Genomic DNA, 22,913 nt, shown 5'->3' with positions numbered 1-22,913 from the left:
CCTTACAGAGAGAGAATAGGCCACGAGGATAATGAAGATAACCACAATGAAACTGGACATTTCGTTCCATGCCCGCTGCAGGGAGGAGGTGATGAGGTGTAGTTTAGGGTTGAGTCTCAGCAAATGCCAGAGTTTCACACAGGCCAGAAGAACCAAGAAAGCCATGAGATATCCCAGTGTAGCATCTATGACAGCTGTGTCATGGAAACTGGGAAACCTAAAAGACAGGAATAGCATTTTTAACATGTTCAGTTTACCCATCCATCCATTCTCCAAACCGCTTGTCCTATGTAGGGTCGTGGGATGTTCAGTTCATGCTCATATCGAAACATTAGAAAGAAAAGAAAAAATCTACTTACTGATCTTTGTGTTTCTGGTAGTATTCAATATCTTGGTCTCCCTGCACTGTTCTCTTGATGAACACTGATAATGAACTCCAACTTAAAATGATGATGGCCAGGTCTAACAGATTCCACTTGTTTTTGAAGTATGCCCATTTCTGCCGCTTCAACAGCTTTCCCTGTTCATCCACAAATGTGAATGGTTTATATGAGCATTGCAGTTTAAGGAACGGTTCACCCAAAAGTTCAATTTCTATCATTATTTATTTAAGTACTTCTTTATTCTATAAAACAAAAGAAGGAGATGTTTAGTAGGGGTGTAACGGTACACATAAGTCACGGTTCGGTACATACCTCAGTTTTGGTGTCACAGTTTGATACTAGTACGGTACAACAGGGGAAAAGCAACAAATCCCCAATGCTAGGTTTCTTTTCATTTATTTTGAACAAACAGTAGTGCAAATTACAGTTTGATCCACCAAGCATTTAGTCCCCCCTAAAGTAGTTGGTACAGTTAAGCCTCCTTTAGTGTATTAAGCACTAAGCAGTAAACATAATGCACTCTTGCATAGGTTATAATTTTTTGTAGGGCTGATAAAAAACAAAAGGTCATAATCAGCTACAAAACTGAAAAGCATCTCGTGTTAAAGTACAAAATAAATAGAATATTTTTTCTATTTCACGGAAAGATGGAAAGACGGAAGGAGAAAAAAGTGAGAGAAGCGGAACAAGATACTTCCATTTCCAGGACACGCGTATTTCATCACTGCATGGACTGTAGTAGTGAGACTTCCACGACACAAATCATTATAACGGTGGAAACAACTTAAAATACTCTGTTGTTTATTGTCATACAGATAAGTGTAAGACAGCTTTCAAAACTGTAAAGGGTCTATTTTTATAGGTGCACACTCACAAAAAAAAAAAAGATTGTGCTTTTGTAAAATAAAGAAATCAAACAGATGTTGCTTTCTGCCATCCCAGTTTCCATTCCTTGAAGTTTGTGGAGCATGTCACAAAAATGAATTGAAACTCAGCGTGTGGGCTACTAGCAAGGTCTTGCGTGCCATCTGAACTCTTGTTTTGGATTGTTTCTCTTTTTCTTCTGCTTTTTCCTGTGTTGGCGGTTAGCAAACAGTGTTGCATTACCACGTGCGCCCCCTTCTGGACTGGATCGCGTGTGACTGACTGTATTCGTCCTCTGACTGAACCGTTAAGTCCGTACCATGACGATTTGGGACGAATACATGTACCTTTACACCCCTAATGTTTAGACATGCTCTTTAAGCTACTCTTTTCTATATAAAGAAAATGAATGGTCAGTCAAGCTCCAAAAATAATAAAAAAGGAATCCTAAAAGTCAAAAATCTCTGCACTACATTCCAAATATTTCAGTTTGTTCCTTGCGAAAAGCTGATGAATGGCTTAAGAGGAGATGAAATATAGTGCACAAGTCAGAAGGTTTACTTTTATGGTTTCTTTTTATCAGTTTTGGAGCTTGACAGCCCCTGGTCACGCTTCACTTTGCATGCTCTTGTGTTCTTCAAAATAAAGCTTCTTTATTGGCATCAATGGTTCCATGAAGAACCTTTAACATCCATAGAACCATTCCATTGCACAATAGGTTCTTTATAGTGAAAAAAGGTTCTTTAGATTATTAAAATGTTCTTCACATTTAGAAAAAAAAGTTATTTTAAGAACTGAATACTGAAAGGTTCTTTGGTTAACTCAAAATGATTATTAAAACCCCCTTTTGGAACCTGTATTTTTACTGAGGAAAGAAAGTCATACGGTTTTGGAAAAACTTGAGGGTGAGCAAATGATGAAAGAATAAAACATTTTGGTGTGAACTATTCCTTTAAAATTTCAATGTAATTATGCTTTCGGAGAGCTGACCTGCAAAAACATGTAGTAGAGGATGAAGAGGAAGTAAAAGACCTGAGACGCCATGAGAAACGACTGAAAGCCACCTGTGGACTGGTAGAGACGCACACTCTGCACCATGCTGCGAAACTGAAATGCGCCTGAAAAATAAGAAATGTCAGCTTTGCAATAAAACATGATGGTTTTATATAAATGGGAATGATTGTTCCTTTTCCTCACCCACTGCAGTGCTTTCCAGAATCAGCGTGACAATGCAGAACAGGTTGACATTAGCGTTGTACACCGTAAACTCTATAAAAACCGCCCTTGTGTACATATCCAACCAGGTGGAGTCAAATAGATATTGAAGCTTCCTGTTGGATGAAGGGAAGCATGTCATTAGGAAAGTATGCATAAAATAAACCATTGTGAAAGAGAAGTATACTTTTAAACAGAGTATTTATTATGTAAATAATAGACTTTAAAAGAATATACTTAAGTGCAACTCAATGAAAATTAGCTAAACCTTAGAGTGCTTTTTAGACCCACTCAAGTAGGGCTTTAATACATCATTATATGTAGGCATGGTTACACAGACATGGTTTAGATTAAGCCAGGATTAGATCTTAGTTCAATTAGGACATTTAAGTAGCTTTTATAAACATGCCTTAGAAAAAAAAACATTACTAGTGTGCATCTTGAAACAAAACGGGCAGGGCTTTAAAGGTAAAAGGTTTCATTTTTCTGTAATAATACTTTCTGTTATCCTAATTCAGTGTGCATTGAGAGTCACCTAATAGTGAGTCCTTGGCTGCATCCAAAATAGCACAGTTCCCTACTATATATTAGGCGAAAAACAGTATGTAAAAAAATAAGTATTTCCAAATTCACAGAACTCATAAAAGAGTGGGCAAAAAGTACTCGATTGACCTAATACTTCCGGTGAGATTCTGAAGTGTGCATATGATGGACACTTTACTATCCCATGAGGCCACAATAGAGGATTTACGAATGGAGGTGAAGCGACACAACTGACACTGGTGGGTCACATGATAATGACAACATGGCGAATGTATTCTTTGGGATGTGCTGGAATAGACTTTACAGAGTGATTGACTCTTGCATTGTCAGTTCAAGATCTTGACCAAAAATGAATGTACCTCTTGATGGAAATAACATCTCAACATTTATTTCCATCATTTTGGTCAATATCTTGTAATGACAATGCAAGAGTCGAACTCTGTAAAGTCTACTCCAGCACTTCCCAAAGACTTTCAATGAATTTAAGGTCTGGACTCATGTGTGAAAATGATTCTTCATGCTCCTCACAACCATTCTTTCACAATTTGAGCCTGATGAATCTTGACATTGTCATCCTGGAATATGGCCATGATGTGACTTCCTACATGGTTATTAAATAAATGAAATGCTACACACTCCATCATTTAGGGTTAGAAGAACTGTTGCCAAACATATAACATGCTAGAAACATAATAATCACTGCAATAATGATCCAATCATAGACTCTTAAGCATTTGCTTAAATCCAAACATCAACTTTTTTTTGGCGGGGCAGTGTATAGAACATACTTTTTTAGTGGTCGTGAAGCACTTATTCAAAAAAAGTACCTACCCAAGAGAGTATGCGATTTCAGACGCAGCCACTAAAACTAAAATGGCGGTCATATTTATGCGATTACTCACCTGCTTGCGTTTTGCAGGTCAGAACCGAGGTCCATAACATAGCCTCCTCCTCTATAAAGTGCAATCATACCCCAAACGGGGACTGCTTTGAGCGTGGACTGGCTTTGGTACTGCCAAGCTGTGACGCTGTCCTCAGAGCCATTTACAAAATTAAACTCTTCCCAGCCTGGACCGTAAGAGCCCATGTCCTCATTTTCCCAAGAGTAAGGGGCATTGCAGTGGGGAACATCGTGACGCATGAACTTAGCAATCTTGCAAGAGTCTCTCGTCACCCTAACTTGACGAAGACGAGCACCGCCAACAAGTTTTGAGTTTCCATCCGTTATAAAGCCTTGGAAATGAAAATGAAGTAAACACATCAGTCAATAATGTGGATATTTACTGGAGCTTAACGGGTTTAAACTAAAGCTCTTGCGATCCTCCTGATACATATAATTTTTTTTTTCCACTACTATTTGGATAGTATAAACTGGGAAGAAGATTTTAAGGAAACCAATCTATTAGGAGTCCTTATACAGTAGATCTGATGGCCCAGGAATACTTTAAATACAAATTAAAGACGATTTTTGTGCACTGAGATATTCTTGACATATCAAGATAATAGAACTACCTGGATATTTTCCAAACAGGTTACTAAGAAGTACAGTATTAGCCCAGGAGAACACATCATTGTGGTTCATACTGTCTGAAATGCCATTGCTGAAGCTCTGCTGGATGTGCTGTGTGAGGTAGAATCCATTTTCATCTCGCTGACCATATGCCACCAAGAGCAGCATCCACAAGAACCCCAGAAAAACTGCAAAGGAAATACAGGTCTGTGCAAAACCGTTCTTTTACATAGTCATTGGCTGAACGGGAACAGTTGTTTTTTCCTACCTAAAATCTCCATGATGAGCGCCCGTGCTTTCTGCTGTTTGACCATGTTTCTCCTAATCTTTTCAATATCACTGGAAGGTGGAGGCTCATAGAAGCTGTGTGTACAACCCCTCTTAGCAAGTCGCACTCCATTGAGACCATCTATTGAAGAGATTGTGATTGAATGTGACAAATAAAAGATTAAAAAAGGTCTGATTAGGCTCTTTAAAATGAATATGAGAGACATTCCCCTATGACAAACAAGTGCACTTTAGCATACTTTTAGAAAGAGTATTATTATGGAAATAATTTATGATTCTTTAGAATGAACAGATTGTAATTTTTTGACCACATCTTTAGATTAATTGCATGATTACTATAGTCAAATTTAGAAATCTACAAATTTAAAAATTTTCTGAAGAGACTCGATCGTTTTATATGATGAACAGATTGAATTTAGTCTTTAACTCACATTTAAACCATTATCAGCTCACACATCAGTTGCGGTAAACGGACCAAAAAATGTTCGCTTGACGTGCGAGAACCAATGAGGTTTGTTCTCGCGTTACGCAGCTTCAGAAAGAGGTTTGTTCTCTTGCGTCAAGCAGGTTCGGTTGAGCTTCTGTTTATGTCCGCTGATCAATGTTTAAATGTGAATAAAAGCCTAAATTCAATGTGTTCATCGTAAAAAGCGATCGTGTCTCTTAAGAAAATGTGGACTTAACCACTCCATTCATATGGATTAGTTTTACGATCTCTTTATGAACATTTTAAAGCGCCAAAGTGGTAGTTGCGTAGCTGTCAATGGAGGGACAGAAAGCTCTCAGATTTCATTAAAAAGATCTTCATTTGTGCTCCGAAGATGAACGAAAGTCTTATGGGTTTTGAACGACATGAGGGTAAGTAAATAATGACAGAATTCACATTTTTGGGTGAACTATCCCTTTAAGATTTAAAGGACAACAACTGCATATTCAACACAATTAATTGGCTATTTGATCCGCATACCTAATTTTCCAATTACCTGAGCAAGTGGTTGTTTTCTTATGTAAAGTGTCAACAAGTTCTGCATCCTCAAAATTGATTTTTTTCACCACCAATGCAAAGAAAATGGCCAAACAAAACACCTGCCAAATGAAACGCACAATTACGCAGTCAAAAAAACATAACTGTGAATACAATACAAATATATAGCATTTAGACTGCAGCTCTTTACTTTTACGGGCTGGGTAAAGAAGAGGCTCTCAGTGAAGGACATCGCAATGGTGATTATCCAACTGATCGAGCGATCCTTTCCATATTTAAGTCCATACAACATGGTAAAGTATCCTGATATCACACTTGTGGCTGCAACAAGAAACCAACCCACAAACACAAACCACCAGGGCAGACCCTTCCATCCGCTGCTGTCTTTTTTGGGGCTCAAGCTCCAGGTCCGCTGCTCAATGAGGGGTCTGGAGGAACAGAAACTTTCCAGCAGTTTCTTCATGCTATGGATCTGCAGTAAAACCTGGCTGTAGCACCCAGGCCTAGAGAAGCCTGAAGGCCCCAGCAGCTTCACTTCTCCCTCCAAGTTTTCAAGTTGTTTGGACAGATGATGGCTGTAGGCCCAGAAAACAGAGGAAGTTTCGTTTTTGTGTATTAAGTGCTGTTGTTCGATGAGGTTCTGCAGCTCTGACAGTAAAGTGCTGACGTCTGCCTGATCAGGGTTCTTCAGGATGGGGCATCTCAATGCATTTCCAAACAAGTATGTGATTCTCTGTATGTCCTAATGAAAAACGGTTACAAATTTGTTAAGGTGTCCTTGTTACAGTGTAATCATACATTTAAAGTGTAAGTTGCAGGTTAAATTTTTCACGAAGATAATGCAATGTGTTTATTAAACATAAAGATAAGAACTGCCCACCATTGTTTTTTATACCAAAATGCTGATATAATATGAAAAGTTGGCACTTTTAACAGTGGTTTTAACCGCTCCCGCTCCCTTCCACTAGATGGGGCGTGACGTCACAAGAGGAACTCACTAGAAGAGTTACCGTACGCTAGCAGCTATAGATGCCTTACATAACTGCAGAAAAGTTGGTTGTATGTTTTATTTGATTAAAAAATTATGGATAAAATAACTCCATTGTAAACATGCTCGTGTGTGCTGACTTCAAGGGGACCGTGATCATGCCTGAAATGAGAATAAGCTATTCGCTAAACAAACGGGTTCAGGCACGTCAGATCAGCCGGTCGCGGGTCGAGCTGTTCCACTGAACAAACCGCGTTCACCTCACGGCAGCACACACTCTCCACTGCTGATAGCCCACACACACACACAGTGATGGGGACATCGATCTCTCTTTTTCTTTCTGACAATAAACATCGCTAATAAATCGTGAGAAATTGATAACGCGTGGATTGAGGAAGGGTACTACATGACGTTTGAGGCGGCGATGAGACAAGCGATTGCGCCTGACGTGCATCTCTAACGTGCAGCTCTGATTTGGACTGACTTACTGTAAGTAAATATTGTCTTCAGTCGTTGTCCCTCCTTGCTATTCTACATGACGGCAATATTTTGAAAAGACTTGCTTGTTCTGTTATATTATCCGGGTTAAGTTTGCACCTGGTTGCACTAGCTCTAACGTAGCTAACGTTACTCACCGGGACACCTGGCTAACCCTCCACTCATTCTCCTCACACCAAGCATTAATAACCATGGCTCCCCTCTCTCACGCCTGACCGGTTAAAAATTGTAGGGCTGTGGTCCATAAAGAATTTGATGGTTTCCCACATCCTCAGTCGTTCTCCAAATAGCCATAATACAGTAGGAATCTAGCAGAGTATGGGTTGCGAGTTCCTCTTGTGACGTCATCACCAGTTACTGAAAAAACACGCTACCTTTGAAGAAACCCCAATAAATGTTATTTTAACGCATTTTAAGACAGAAATAATTAAATATATACATATAGAGCACTTTAATTTACACATTAATTGGCTGTGGTGGTTAACCTACAACTTACACTTTAAGTACTGAGAAATAATACTTAAAGAGATAGTTCACCCAAAAATTTTAATTCTGTCAGTAATTACTCACCCTCATGTTGTTGCAACCCAGTAAGGCTTTCGTTCATCTTCAGAACACAAATTGAGATATTTTTGATGAAATCTGAGAGCTGTCTCACTCCTCCATAGGCTTCTATGGGATCGAAACTAGCCGGCCCAGAAAAGTTTTTAAAGACATTGTTAAAATAGTCCAAGGGACGACAGTGGCTCAACCATAAGTTTATCAAGCGACGAGAATATTTTTTGCGCGCAAAAAACAACAAAAATAACGACTTTATTCAACTATTCATTTCCGTCTGTGTGGGCCTGAATGAATTCACGTAGTGTAACAGCGCAGCGCTTCTGTGTTGTATGTCACACGCATCACACACATGACCAGCGTCGGCCAATAGTGAGCCTACGTTCTGACGTACAACACAGAAGGCTGCGCTGTTACACTACGTGAATTCATTCAGGCCCACACAGACGAAAATGAATAGTTGAATAAAGTCGTTATTTTTGTTGTTTTTTGCGCACATAAAATATTCTCGTCGCTTGTTGAGCCACTGTAGTCACTTGGACTATTTTCACGATGTCTTTACTAACTTTCTAAGTTTGCAAGTTTCAATTACATAGAAGCCTATGGAGGAGTGATCCATCTCTCAGATTTCATCAGAAATATCTTAATTTGTGTTCTGAAGATGAACGAAAGTCTTACGGGGTTGGAACAACATGAGGGTGAGTAATTACTGACAGAATTTTCATTTTGGGGTGAACTATCCCTTTAACTACATGCCATTTGTACATTTTATTACTATAGCAAGAAAATGTAAGATGTGTAAAATAAAGTCTAACCCGAAAAATATTAACATTTTGGCAAAATAATGCGGCAATAAACACATTAAGTAATAACAGTATACACATGTTGGTTTGATGTCAACGATTTTTTAAATTACTTTTATTCAGTATGTACACTTTGAAAATAAAGGTTCCAAAAGGGGGTTTTCGATGCCATAGAAGAACCATTTTTGGTTCCCCAATGTTCCCCTTTGAGTGAACAGTTCTAAAAAGAACAATTTTTTCTTTGTGTGAAGAACATTTTATTAACCTAAAGAACTATTCCACTATAAAGAACCTTTTGTGCAATGGAAAGGTTCCAGATGTTAAAGGTTCTTCATGAAACCATCAATGCCATTAAAGACCCTTTATTATTAAGGGTGTAGATACATGAATATAGTAGACATGGCATACTGTATATCAAAGTAATATCATCTGTTACCATCACTATTGCTGAAACATGCTGTACTTTTTGAATACAAAAATAATGTGCATAATTAATTAAACATGGAGGACTTACATTAATAAGGAAATCTACTGTTAAGTTCTCAACAAGTGGAGAGAAGGTCTCATCCAGGATCTCTTTCTCCATCTGAGGAGGCACAGGCTGCTTATGTGCCTTTTGTTTCTTTGTCTTCTTTTTTCGGGGACGTGAGTGTCTGAAGATTCCCACAATTAGTAGGTTCACCGGGAACACTATAAAGGAGCTCTGGATGCCAATCTTCACTTGACTCCAGGTCAAATTAATCGGGCCTTTGGATAAAAGAGAATCCAAACACCCACCAAACATCCGTTTTGACTAGAGCTGTCAATCAATCCAAATGTTCAAATATTTATGACTTTTTTTTTTATTACTCACATATATCATAGGACATAGTATTTTAAAAACTGGCATCATTCAAAGACACGATTACAGTATTGTGGCAAGACAAGTGAATCTTTGAATAGACTTGAAAGTAAGCTGATATGTAGTTGTAGAATGTCTAAAGTGGACTTAGTGAATTAAGTATAACCGTTACTTTTTGAATCATACCCATATCCATTGTCTGCTCAGTGGGGTCTGTGGGAATCCCGTAGAACATGATACTGGTCAACATGGAGCAGAGCAGCACTGAGAAACAGCACGAGACACGCTGCACACAGGTGAAGTTACTGCTGGGGGGTCGACTGACCACAGAGTACCAGATGTGGCCGTCACAGAAGTCTGTTGTTGTCTTCATGAAGAACAAATTGCTGCAAAAAAGGAAAGTCTTTTAGTTGCATTTTCAAATATTCTTATTATAAAAGCTGCACTGCCAGATAGTGAACTCACCTGAAGCCTTTCATGTCCATCTCTGATGCAACGGGAAACACTCTTTCAACAGTGCAATCATCTATGTCAACAGCCAGCCATGAGCTGCACAAGAAGTGCCACTTCTGCTCAGTCTGCAGGTCTTCAACCATCACTGAGTTAACATACCTGAGAAATATAAAATGCATTTTTCTAACACATGCTAGCCTTGGTGTAAAAAGAAGTGCACTTAATTGTATTGAATGTGCACTTGTAGTTCACTTTAAATCTTAAAAGTATATGTTTAAAAAACTGTACTTGCAGATAATATAATTTTAATGAAATTATAGGGCACGCAAGTGCACTTAACGAGAGTCCACTTACATGATTATCTCTTTAAAAACAATTTTAAGTATGCTTTTTGTAATAATGTTAAATAAAATGTTTACTTTAAGGTGCATTTGAAATCAATGTTGTGCTTTAAAGAAGTACACTTATTTGAATGTGTTCACTAACATGTGAAATCACATGTAAAGTACTTTATTATTTTAACTGCTGTGTTATTCAATAGTACTTTAAAGTTCATATATTTTAAATGTACTAAATTGCATCATTACAAATGTGTAATTGCAAATTTAAATACATGACATTCAGGATTTAATATAAATTAAAGTCCCCCGTAGTGAAAATCAAGCGTTTAATGTTGTTAATATGTCTATGGGGTGTTTTTAATATGCTTTAAGACAAACCGTGTACAAATTCATAAGTCAACACCATTTTACATTTTATTTTCTTCTCAAAACTGCAGTGAACCAAAGACAGTCTCTTGAAATCGCTGGTGTTTCTGACGACACAAACTACATTGAAACCAATCAGATCAACGTGTGATCGTCAACCAGTGGATCTCTGAGCTGGTGTGAGTGAGTGGAGGCGGGGCTAATTTGCATATTCATAGAACTGCATATGGGGCAAGGGTGTAGAGTTACATTCAAGCTATTTTAAGGCATTATTATTATTTTTTTTTTTTTAAATGAAGATGAAGGAAAAAACTTTTAAATATGTCATTTTGGTGATCAAAATTAGTTTTAAGGGACACAATTATTGACTACATGGGGACTTAATTTTAGTTTATCATAAATGCTTGTCAGTAAATAGTGCAGTACACTAACTATATTTCAAAGTATGGAAGCTTATGGGTAGCAATATTCAATTTGAAATGTAATATGCAAAGTGACAATGCAATGTGTAAATTGGCAATGCATTTCTGTATTTCAATTTTAATTTACCCATACATTTGTGCAACGTTTGGTGCAAAATGAAAATGAAAATTCAATTATATAATTTACATTTGCCATTTCATACACTAGTTTTAATATGTAAATTGAATACTAATTTTAACGCTTTATAAGTTGCAAAATTAAAATTAAAAAGTATTACAGAAATTATTAGATATGTTTAACATGTTCAAACAAAAACTGTGGCAAAATTCTAATTTAAATGTAATTTTTTCTTAATTGCATTTACACTCACATTTAAGACACTTGCGATTGCATTTCCATTAAGTGTCCCGCAATGAATGTAGCAAAATTCAATGTGCAATTTGAAAATGCATTCTGAGCCGATCACGTGCCGGTCCCGCCCTGTCAATCACTGTGTGAAGTTGGCCCCGCCCCCAACCCAATGCAAAACGTCGGCAAAATACTCCAATTTACTGCAATCTTGCTTATTTAAAGTTTGTGTTCGATTAATTCAGCTAGAAAAGTTCACGGTGTGGCGTATCAGTCTTCTATTGGTCACACGTCTTCATGTGATACGAATTCGCAGGGCAGAGTTTAACAAACTTGAACTTTGGAAAGCAGCGAAATTGTCTTCGCTTGAGCTTGTGTTTCTTTTCTACCGCATTCACATGTGTATGAATGGAAGTCAATTGAACGAAAAGTGTAGTGTGTAGGAAAAATAGTGAAGGTGAGTAGACAATGACTATAGGACTAGGTGAACTGTTCTTTTAACACCATTTTACCAAGCAGGATGATCTCCTGAGTTGTCATGCCACAGTCTGATGCTCTGCAACTCTCCCAATGGGAAGGCAGTGGTCAGTAAGAACAGGTCCACTCCTCCCCTTTCAAACACTGGCTTTTCCGGGTCAGTGAGATGATGGGGCTCACATTCTCCCTCTGCACCTTGTAGAGTTACTATGACCTGAAGAGACAATGCAGAGCTGGTTTGTAACAACACATGATCAGAATGCCTGAAGAAGTGCTTACGATAAAAGCACATGCTAACCCGCGATGAAGTGGAGGCTCCCATGCGATGTCCAGTGCTGATCTTCAGCAAGTATCGGTACTCAGCGAAGGGATCATTGTCCTCTAGCACAGTAATCTTCACCTTCAAAGAATATATCTTATTAGATCATCACATCATATTTTAGAAAAAACATGTTAAAATGTCAAGTCACCTTTATTTATAAAGCGCTTTTTACAATACAGATGGTTTCATAGCAGATTTACAGAGTTATTAATTTAGTTAATTTATATATATATCGCAACTCAATCAAATATGATTCATCAGGCTGGACATCTTATTGGGAGATATAGAGTGATAACTAATATGTATATGCATTTAATAACAGTAACTATACTGTTATAAATACCTGATTAAATTGAAATCTATCAGAATTTCATCTTAAATATCAGCCATGTAAAAATCAGCAACTGCACCAAAGTGAAGGCCTCTGAATAAAACGAAGGTGCTATTTTTCCTATTTGAGGATTAGCTCCACTTGAGGCATAAAAGCCTGATGTATCAAATATGATACAAAAAAATACAATATATGCATTTTTTGTTTCAATAATCTGTTCCATTTAAAAATATATATTTTTATGACTATCATATACGGGTTTAAAGGGTTAAGAAAGTAAATAGGATCAATTACTTTTTAGCATGACTTTAAAACAAAGAATTCATGGTTGGCTAGGCCAGGGTCTAGAGGCTATAGATGCAGTAAAGTTAGACAGACCTTGGCTTTGTCCTGCAGGTCCTTCCTGCGCGCCCATGCTGCGGCCAGGATGTAAGCTAAGAAGATAGACCCGATAAAGCACACCACCACTGGGTTATTCGCAAAGTTGGAAAATAGCTCAGCAGACTTGGATGGATCTACCGTATTGGGCATGACAAAGAAACTGTTCCCAAAAAAGGTTAAATGGGTACACAGGCACTGAGTAACTTCTGCAGTCGTTTTAGGGCCGACCTAAAGAATAAAGAAGAGTGTTATCTCACAACTAAACTTTTGATAGCTAAGGTCTTGTTAGTCTTAGACTGAAGCAAACTGACTGATAGCAAACATCATTTACATTTCATTGATTCATTGTTTATTTGAACTTCACTTAGGCATTGTTTACACCAGGTATTAAGATGCGTTTTGGTCGATCGGATCACAAGTAGACGAGGGAGTTACATTCCCGTTTACACCTGGTGTTTTAATCCCACTCTTTTGTCCACTTTCAACCACTTCTGTCCTGATTTCTTTGAGGGAAGAGTCTATGGGCTGGTAAATGTATGGGCTTTTGAATGAAATCTAATGGATGAAATAAGCTTGCGCAATTTACATATGAATGCGCACGGAATCGATGGGAAAAACACACAGAGAGCATCAGCTTTCGTTTAGGCTTTGACAGCCGCAAGATCACGCAGAACGCTGTGAGTGTGTGTTAGAAATCAGGAATGGTGAGAGAACATTGTGCTTGGTACGTTTTTCGTCTTCAAACCAAACTTGGGTCTCCAGCCGACAAAAGTTTAAATACCGTCTAGCTAGCTCAAAACATTTTAGACCCCGTTTACGCCTGTATTTAGCGTTGTCCACTTGTGATCCGATCGACCAAAACACATCCTAATACCAGGAGTAAACAGGGCCTTAATCAGAGTCAGAGGTCAGCAACGTTTACATTGATGGTTTCCACCATTGGCACACAAAAAGAAAAAGTCACCACTCACCCTACAGCCAAAGTCACTCCAGTTGGATCTGGTTCCCTCCCAGAAAATGCACTGAGCAGTAATGGATGTAATTGTTACTGATGCATCAACAGACTTTACGCCCGGAGGAACAACAGGTCGTATCAGGAGGAAGTAAATGCCCACGTCTATTGTCACGTCACTGGGGCCAAGTACCCATGTGTACCTTTGGTCTGTATGAAAAGTAAAAAAAGTAAAAAAAAAGTGTTTGTTGCAGCTCCCATTGTTAACAAACCATTGTTTTGTTTCCAGCAAATGACTCACCTTGTGAATTTCCTTGTTGAGGAAGTGTAACTTTGGCCACATGGTTTTCCTCAGTAGGATAATTCTGATAACCCAGCAGTACCACTAGTGTTAACTCTTTAGAGGGATGTAACTTTAAGACCAGAGTAATGTTGGGGGTGGATATATTGATCATCAAAGTGCTGAAGTTTCTCAGATCTAGAACTGAGCTGTTCACTGCTGTGTCCAGCCTTGGTAAAAAGATCTGGAGATTGACCGAAGTGACATTTTTTCAGTTTTCACCAGTAAAATCTCTTGACTATTTACACATTCTGATGATATAAACTTTTATAAGTGTAATGTTGAAGTAATGATGTTAAAATTCTTTCCCCTGTCCAAAAGCATGCCCACTCAAGTCAGCTTTTGAATGAAATTTAAAAGGGATTTTCATATCGGGTTGTTCTAAACCCTGGGTAAGCGCTGCTCATAATTTACCCAGGGTTATCAATTACTCCTGGGTATTCATGTGTATACTGTACATTTCTAAACCCTGTGTTAAAGGTGCAGTATGTAATATTGATAGCTAGCGGTTTAAAGGGTAACTCTCGCCAAAATTGAACCTAGGCTCTTTTTGTTAATCTACCCGAGTCAAACTTTCATGTAAAAGCATGGAATGGAAACGGCACTTTTAAGATTGACCGTATTTTCGTTTAGAAAGGTTTTGAACGACTCACTTTATCAGTTAGTGTTTCCGGTGGCTGGACTACTTTTGACCGACAAAATTCCAGCCACCAGAAACACTAACTGATAAAGTGAGTTGTACAAAACCTTTCTTTTTAGTAAACTTTGTGTACACAGACAATGTAGTCAATGCTCAAGTTCATGTGTAGAGCCCCTGGTGATACTTCGAGCACAGTTTCATGTTGTTCTTAGTGTTTTAAAAATAGCGATTTTGATGCTATCATAGTCGTGCCCCAAGCTCTCCCATTCAAAAGGCATTTTGACCTAAAATGAAAATACGGTCAATCTTAAAAGTGCCGTTTACATTCTAATTATGCTTTTACATGAAAGTTTGTCTCGGGTAGATTAACAAAAAGAGCCTAGGTTCAATTTTGACGAGAGTTACCCTTGAAGGGCCAAATTTATTAAATTGGGCAAATTAGTGTGAAAGGGGAAAACCAAAAAAGTGCCGATGGGCGTGGAAAGTTCTGCAGTTGATCGCGCAAATTAAAAAACACAGACACAGCTGGTTTTCTGGTTTAAGTCATGCTTTTTGGGGGCGTTAAATAATGCCGCAAATACCAGTAAATTGACTAGTACAAACCTTAGTAAATCACCTTGCGTGATTCATTTACATACTCTCCTCCCATAAATTTTGCATCTGAAAGGGAAACTCCTACAAATGCATATGCAATAAGGTCAGCCACAAAAATAACCCTGTCTATGCCTTTTTAGCACTAATCTTTAGTAAATCCTGACAGTAGTTTTTTTTAATGCCAAAAGACGATTTGGGCTGCCGCAAGCTGTTAGTAAATCTGGCCCTAAATGTTTACTGCAGTCCACATTCAAGATATTGAAGAGAGTTGTTTCCCCACCCCTCCTCCTCAGACTCAACAATTGGAATTGAAAATGGAAAGCTACAAGCTTTATACTGTAAGTCGATCAGCTAATGTATCTGTGTTTTAATATGTTCCCGTTCATAGAGATTTTTAGATGGATGCAGAAGCTTTTTAGGTCGAGTAGAATCTGCGATCTCTGACCCAGTTCGTTTGCTGGCTTCCATGGCTGCAAAACACAATACCACCTGTTCCACCAACAATCCAACAAAGATCACACATTTCAAAGTAAAATAACTGTCTGTAACATTTTTCCAGAGTACAAGTATGTGAACTTAACATGTTTCCTAAATTTCTGCAAAGCCATCAAAAAAATTACATACAGCACCCTTATTTGCATGTATCCTGTGTTAGTGCCATTGATTGGTCAAATGCCGCACGCAACCACGTTCACATATTATATATTGCAGACTGTACCGTCCAGTTTATACTGAATGTACTTTTCGTACTATAAAGGTAAAAAAAAAAATTAACAGTTTCTTCACTCCAACGTTTTCTGTTACCATTTACCGTTTTCCCCCTCAAACACTGAAGTGATTGGCAGTGTTTCTGTAACTGTCCAACGTGAATATGTGGCACATGTTGTCCGTTGCTAAGCCGATTTCGTGACTATGTTGGATGTGGAAATATCTCAATTGAAATGAGTTAACCACAAGATAGCGCCATGACACAACGAGTGAATCTTCGTGTTTTTGTGTCAATTATGGCAAAAACATAAAAACACAAAAAATGCTGGTGCAAAAAGAAAAAGTTAAGGTATCATTATATAAACTTGAAGTCTAATGTTAAAGTGTCTTTACATTTGACACAAGGTAACCCTAGGCCCTGTCCCAAATGGCAAACTAAGCACTTGCAGTTTTCCTACATGTCCGCACTTTTGTGACATAACGTCGCTTTGACTGTCAGGAAGAAATCTGCTGCAGAGCTCGCTTCAGTGTTTCGGCAAAAGTGCGCATCGAGGGCGCAAATCGACCTTCTTCACATATCACAAGCACCCTTCTGAAACCTAAAATTACAAATGGGACACCCTACGGTCTTGTGGACATAACGGACAAGTGCACGCGCCAGCCATTGTAAGTCCACAAGACCGTAAGTGCATATGAAGTGTGCCATTTGGGACAGGGCCCTACTCTTTGCTGGAGGCAGCAAGCAGGAGTGACGATTTGTGCTAACAGCTCAGATTTTGCTTTCTCCCTCCATTAAGACAGTAGTCAGATTAAAAGTCATTCCAGATGTTATTTTCGAGTAGGACATGGAAAAATCCAAATTCAGGGTTGTCTGGAACGCAGCAATACAGCATCGTTTTACACTGTACAGCTTTGGCACCATAATGCGAGTTAACACAGCAAAACCAGTTTCATAATCCCAGGTAAAAAAAAGGTGCTAACTACGCTTGAAATGTTCCTTTACCCAGGGTTAAAGCGGGATTTAGAACGAGAAGCCTTTTTGAACATTTAAAGGGTTAGTTCACCCAAAAATGAAAATTCTGTCAGTAATTACTCACCCTCATGTTGTTCCAACCCCGTAAGACTTTCGTTCATCTTCGGAACACAAATTAAGATATTTTTGATGAAATCTGAGAGCTGGATCACTCCTCCTGCAGGCTTTTGGACACCTTAACTTGCTGGCCCAGAAAATGTATTAAAGACATTGTTAATATAGTCCAAGTGACTCCAGTTTATAAAGCGACGAGAATACTTTTTGAGCACAAAAACAAACAAAAATAACGACTTTATTCCACTTTTCATTTCCTTCTCTCTGGACCTCGAGTTTTTTTTTACGTAGTGTAATAGTGTAGCGCGTCTGTGTTGCACGTCACCACGTATCACACATGACCAGAGTCGCCCAATAGTGAGCCTACGTGGTGACGTGCAACACAGACGCGCTACGCTATTACACTACGTGAAAAGACTCGAGGCCCAGAGAGAAGGAAATGAAAAGTGGAATAAAGTCGTTATTTTTGTTTGTTTTTGCGCACAAAAAGTATTCTCGTCGCTTTATAAACTTAAAGGTATTGCGGAGGATCTTTCCGAATTTTAGATAAGACCCGCCCTCTCCACTTTTTGAAAAGTTTGATTGATTCACCAGAATGATTGACAATTAGGAGGACCAATAGTATAGGTGATCCACCCGGAAGTAAAAAATCCTCCGCTATACCTTTAAGATTGAGCCACTGGAGTCACTTGGACTATATTAACAATGTCTTTAATACATTTTCTGGGCCTGCAAGTTAAGGTGTCCAAAAGCCTGCAGGAGGAGTGATCCAGCTCTCAGATTTCATCAAAAATATCTTAATTTGTGTTCCGAAGATGAACGAAAGTCTTACGGGGTTGGAACAACATGAGGGTGAGTAATTACTGACAGAATTTTCATTTTTGGGTGAACTAACCCTTTAATGCATTCCCAATGCAGTTAAAAAAATTACTCTTACAAGTCCATTTGTTTTTTTTTATAAATCCATTTGGTGATCTAGTGGCACATAAAATTACACACTTCACCTTTCCAGTTCCAGTTACTGTCAAGAGGTCATTCGTCTTCTTACCTCAATCTCCTCAGTGAGGTTTGCCACTGGAATGCCAGAGCCGTTTGTTTGGGACAGGGACAAACCAGCCACAATACTATGAATGGGCTGACCTTCAATCCAAGGATCAATGTTAAAATGTGTCATCTGTAAAAAGAGGACAGGTATGTGTACTGTATTATATGTGTAAAGGATCTGTAACATTAGTACCGCATATAATAAAATGCACCCAAGACATGTATTATATCAATGTTATTGTGGAAAAGATCCAAACAGGTGCAATTCTAGGATTTCAACTAGGAAACCCTGAAAATAAAGCATTAGACTATTTAATTTCAAAAGGTTGTAAGTTTGAATCATTCCTGACTAAATGTTTTTGAATGAACAAATTAAAATTGTCTGCTGTACATCAGCAATAGTGACATATTTTGTTGCACTTTTAACTAATAACTTTTTAAGACAGGTAAATGGAGGATTTAAAAGGAAATGAACTCAGAAACTTGCTGATGTTTCCTCAACAAACTTGGACAGGAGGGCTTTGGTGCAGAACAAATAAATAAATGATCTCATTTAGTCATGTATAGATGTTTTACGGCTTGTGGTGAATGAAAAACACTCACTTTCACATCCACTGGCTCATCTACAGGCAGTGTTATATCAGAGCCCAGAGATGGAAGCTTGAAGCTGGCTAGACTGTTCTGGACGCTGAAAGGCTCTTTCTGGAGGTTAGGTGGAGATAACCTAACCAGAAAAAAAAATAAAAAATCAAAACTGTCAAAACAAAATGTTTTCAATGTTCAGTTTTATTTCCACTGATCACAGTGATTAATTGAACTCTGATTGTCCTACCTGTTGACGTAAACATTGACATTAGGAGTGCTGATGATGTCGGGCTCCAGATCAGTTAATTTATTTTTTAGCAGGAATGTCTGCACATTGTCCACTGCACTGACCAAATAACCATAGATGTCAGACTGAAAGGCAATGAGAATACATCAGCAGATTTCTTCACTTAGTTAACTGTTTAAGAACACAATAGCAGGTAGTCAACACCTAACTGGTACAAACTTAAAAATAAAACAACTCTAATTTGTTACAGCCAAATTTTTTATTTATCTCTCAACATAGAGTTTTGGATCAAACCTTAAATTTAGATTTAATATTTTAATCCAAAATATTTATTTTCCTAAAGACAAAAACAATATACTAATCAAAGTTATATTTCTTAGATTTTTTTTACAACTCAATTTAACCAAAAGTTAAATTAGCTATAATAGTAAAGTAGAATTTTTATGGAGCCCCTAAAGAGACATGGTGATGGAAAAAGTGTGAGATGGGAGGGAAAAAATGCTTTTACGTTCACTCGTAAAATGTTTGCGTTTCCCCGAGAAACTCTGCGTTCGCTCGCAAAGAAATCAAAAGGTTTGCCAGTGAATGCAAAGTTTCTTGAGGGCTCTGCACACTTAACTTAAGATAAGACTAAAAACACGTTGTTAGTTAGAGTTTAATTAACTTTACTTACTATCAATGAAGACAAATTGGAAAGAACTTAATGTTTATTATGTTGTCTTTTTAAAATCATATTTTCTGTTATGTTCTAAAAAGAACCGACATACAATTTTAATTAAACCCACAATAATTTCTGCAGTAAGTAAAGCTAAACAGTGTGTGTTCTGCACTTCAACACTCTGAAGTCAAGCGAAAATGCAATTTATACAAAGTTGTTTCTTTAAATTCTTTTAAATTTTTCGGTTACACTGTATTTGATGGTCTACTTTAGACAAAGTGCTAACTACATGTCAACTAACTCTCATTAGAGTAACTTAGTAGACTGTTAGGTAAGGGGTTCAGGTTAGTAGAGTAAGTTAACATGTAAAGTTACTTATAGTCAGTAATGAGGAGTATCAAAATAAAGCGTTAGCAGATAATCTACTAATACTCTAATGAGAGTTAGTTGACATGTAGTTGCAAAGTTACTTAGTAGAATGTCTTAATTGGACCATTGACATAAAGTGTAACACTTTTTTCTATTTACTTTCAGACAAACTGAACAAAACAGGTTTAAACCGGAAACCATGTTTTTCAATTTTCAAAAATGCACTTTAAAGATCCCATATTGTACACCTTTCTGAAGTTTTATTTTAGGTTTTGGAATATATATTTGCGGTACAAGTACCAAAAAACATCTCAATATATATTTTTACAGCTCCTTTCTCAGGAGCTCTGCCAAGAACAGGTCGATTTTGGCCCGTCTACTTAATATTCATGAGCCTCTCTTCTGATTGGGCTGTTGTTTTCTGAGTGACCCACCATTGTTGGGGGTTCTTTCCTAAGAAAGAACAGATTTGCGGGTTTAATCAGACAATTTCTTGGAAAAAACGTACCTCTTTGTCCTTATTGAAGGCACCGAGAATGTGACTACATGACTCAATGAGGAGTTTGGCTGTGCCAGTTAGTGCAGTGATGTTATCTGGAGTCAGATCGATGGATGTGAGACATTCACTGAGAACATTTAGTATGGAGCCAGCCAGCTCCTGTGAAAGAAAAGTGCCTCATCAGCCATTATAAGTAACATTTGATCACATGTCTAATGATGTCTTTGGTCACAGTGCTACCTGAGCATTAACATTCACTTTCCCCTCATCTTTAATGATGCTTGTCAAAGCATCAGCATAGAACTGTACGGCTGTGGGTTCCTGGAGTGGCGTGGAGTCTTCTAAAATTAAACTTAAATCTGAAAGAAGATCCTCTTTGATCTGGAAGTGGGAAATGGATATTTGGGAATATAGATTGGTGTGAAAAACCTCAAAAACAACGTAGCAATTTTTATTGCTACGTATAGGCCTACAAATGAAGTCTTGTTATTTATATATCTTTCATCCTTTTTACCTCTTCTGTGTCGTCTGCTCTATTAGTTTCAGTCAATTGTTTTTTGACGTCTTCCTTGAGCTGATTCTCATCTATCTTTATTAAGGAATATTGTATGGTGAACTCCCCATTATAAGTTGTTCCATCTTTTTGGCCTAAATCATACAGAAATAGTTATTAGATGCCTTTTGTATATAGACGTAATGCAATTGATTCTGTAGTAAAAAAAATGTGAAATCAACGCACAAGTCACCACCACGAGGATGTCCTTCTTGAATGATCTAATCGCTTTAGCTTTAACTTCCAGTGTGTCACCATCATTGTCTTGTTGATTCAGCACCTTTTTGCCATTTTTTTTGCAGTCTTTCATCGAACTGTCTTTCTAGAAACAGAACAATGTATATGTGAAAAAAGCCAGTTATCATTCAAAAATTAAACAAGCATCTGCATATCATTGGGAAAGTTAAAAAGGTATAGAAATTGTATTCAGTATATAGTAATATTGAAAATAACATCATTACATACATTTGAAATAGACTATACGTACCTCATTTTGCTTCGATTTACTGCCTTTTTCCACATACCAGTTATTTTTGTTACATTTAGGGTTTTCTAGCCTCAATTTGATTTTCTCATGGTTATCATTTTCACCACAAGTTGAGCAGCTGGGAGAAAATACAAATACATATAAATGTAACAACTTTCTTCATAAACTTATAAACTTCATAAACTATTTACAGCAAGTAAATAAATACAACTTTTTTTTTTTTGTAGAATAATTTAACATGTAGTTTCAAAGTCACTTTAAGACAGCATAATGTCTGTTGGAGGAGCATCAAAATAAAGTGTGAGCAGATATTAATCAGACGGTCTACTAATACTGTAATGACTGCTAGTTGACATGTAGGTGCAAAGTTACTTGTAGTTAGTAGAATGTCTAAAGTGGACTATCAAGATAAAGTGTTACCCATTTTTTTTTTTCATTTCATTTCATTTATTAGGAGTTTAAGGTAAGTAAAATGTAAAGTAAACAGAAATGTGTCTTACCTGATTTGCAAAGTTTCTGTATTCTGTTCAACGGGATAACAAATCCCTGTCTTATTTGGTTTCTTCCTTTTAGCCCTTTTGTGAGTGACCTGTCTCTGAGTACTTTGATACTTTAAAAGGTTTAGGAAAGCAGCATTTAGGAATCAATCTTAATGATAAATTCATCCGTTTCCACATTGAAAATTACTTAAAGGACTAAAGTAAACATTTATAAATAAATCCTGGAATCCCTGGAACTATTACATAGATTTTGAGACAGAAGCCTGTTTAGGATTTTCAGTAAATAAATATTGTAACTGGGGGGTAACATATCTTGTTAGAGGAAAGGTGTCATCATGACAAAATAAACCTTGACAAGCTGTTTCAAGGAAATGTATTTAAAGTGAATAAATAAAAGTTCTAAAAACATTTAACGGCATCACACTAAAAAAACTAATTTGATCACCTCAACAAAAGAATCTTGTCCACCATCATCTGCAGATCTTTTCACAACAACACCAGAGGCTCCTGCATTATGGAAAATATACATTGTTTGGTGAAACAGACGTTAATCATATCCTTTTTTCATCCTAAACACACAGGTCTTCAACTATAGGTTATTTATTAAGACAAACGTAAACAGGTTTGCTTCTAAAATATATTAATAGTCTGAAAGGAACAATAGGAGTATCATTAGCATGTTCCTCTATCCACCTTATTTTTAATATGCAGCCCATTAACCCCCAAAACAGT

General features: G+C 37.5%; 1 protein-coding gene across 1 annotated transcript in view; it reads right to left on the bottom strand.

The window, feature by feature from the left end:
• pkd1l2b (polycystic kidney disease 1 like 2b) overlaps positions 1-22,913 on the bottom strand; it is a gene marked incomplete at both ends in the record, with an annotated part of 31,908 nt that overhangs the window by 3,466 nt on the left and 5,529 nt on the right. Inside the window, 24 exons of the mRNA XM_081358431.1 lie at positions 7-217; positions 360-520; positions 2,238-2,365; positions 2,445-2,578; positions 3,908-4,238; positions 4,518-4,703; positions 4,784-4,924; positions 5,787-5,889; positions 5,979-6,530; positions 9,150-9,382; positions 9,663-9,862; positions 9,942-10,088; positions 11,920-12,098; positions 12,183-12,284; positions 12,916-13,146; positions 13,890-14,080; positions 14,172-14,394; positions 18,288-18,413; positions 18,887-19,007; positions 19,116-19,240; positions 20,651-20,800; positions 20,882-21,022; positions 21,388-21,516; positions 22,627-22,688. Of these exons, the coding sequence (XP_081214557.1) occupies positions 7-217; positions 360-520; positions 2,238-2,365; positions 2,445-2,578; positions 3,908-4,238; positions 4,518-4,703; positions 4,784-4,924; positions 5,787-5,889; positions 5,979-6,530; positions 9,150-9,382; positions 9,663-9,862; positions 9,942-10,088; positions 11,920-12,098; positions 12,183-12,284; positions 12,916-13,146; positions 13,890-14,080; positions 14,172-14,394; positions 18,288-18,413; positions 18,887-19,007; positions 19,116-19,240; positions 20,651-20,800; positions 20,882-21,022; positions 21,388-21,516; positions 22,627-22,688 (4,307 nt within the window). The remainder of the gene's footprint in view (positions 1-6; positions 218-359; positions 521-2,237; positions 2,366-2,444; positions 2,579-3,907; positions 4,239-4,517; positions 4,704-4,783; positions 4,925-5,786; positions 5,890-5,978; positions 6,531-9,149; positions 9,383-9,662; positions 9,863-9,941; positions 10,089-11,919; positions 12,099-12,182; positions 12,285-12,915; positions 13,147-13,889; positions 14,081-14,171; positions 14,395-18,287; positions 18,414-18,886; positions 19,008-19,115; positions 19,241-20,650; positions 20,801-20,881; positions 21,023-21,387; positions 21,517-22,626; positions 22,689-22,913) is intronic.

Source organism: Scardinius erythrophthalmus, assembly GCF_964197995.2.
Source record: "Scardinius erythrophthalmus genome assembly, chromosome: 2".
Classification (NCBI taxonomy): domain Eukaryota; kingdom Metazoa; phylum Chordata; class Actinopteri; order Cypriniformes; family Leuciscidae; genus Scardinius; species Scardinius erythrophthalmus.
The sequence above is the reverse complement of the archived record's forward strand: the minus strand, read 5'-3'. Positions and strand labels throughout refer to the sequence as shown.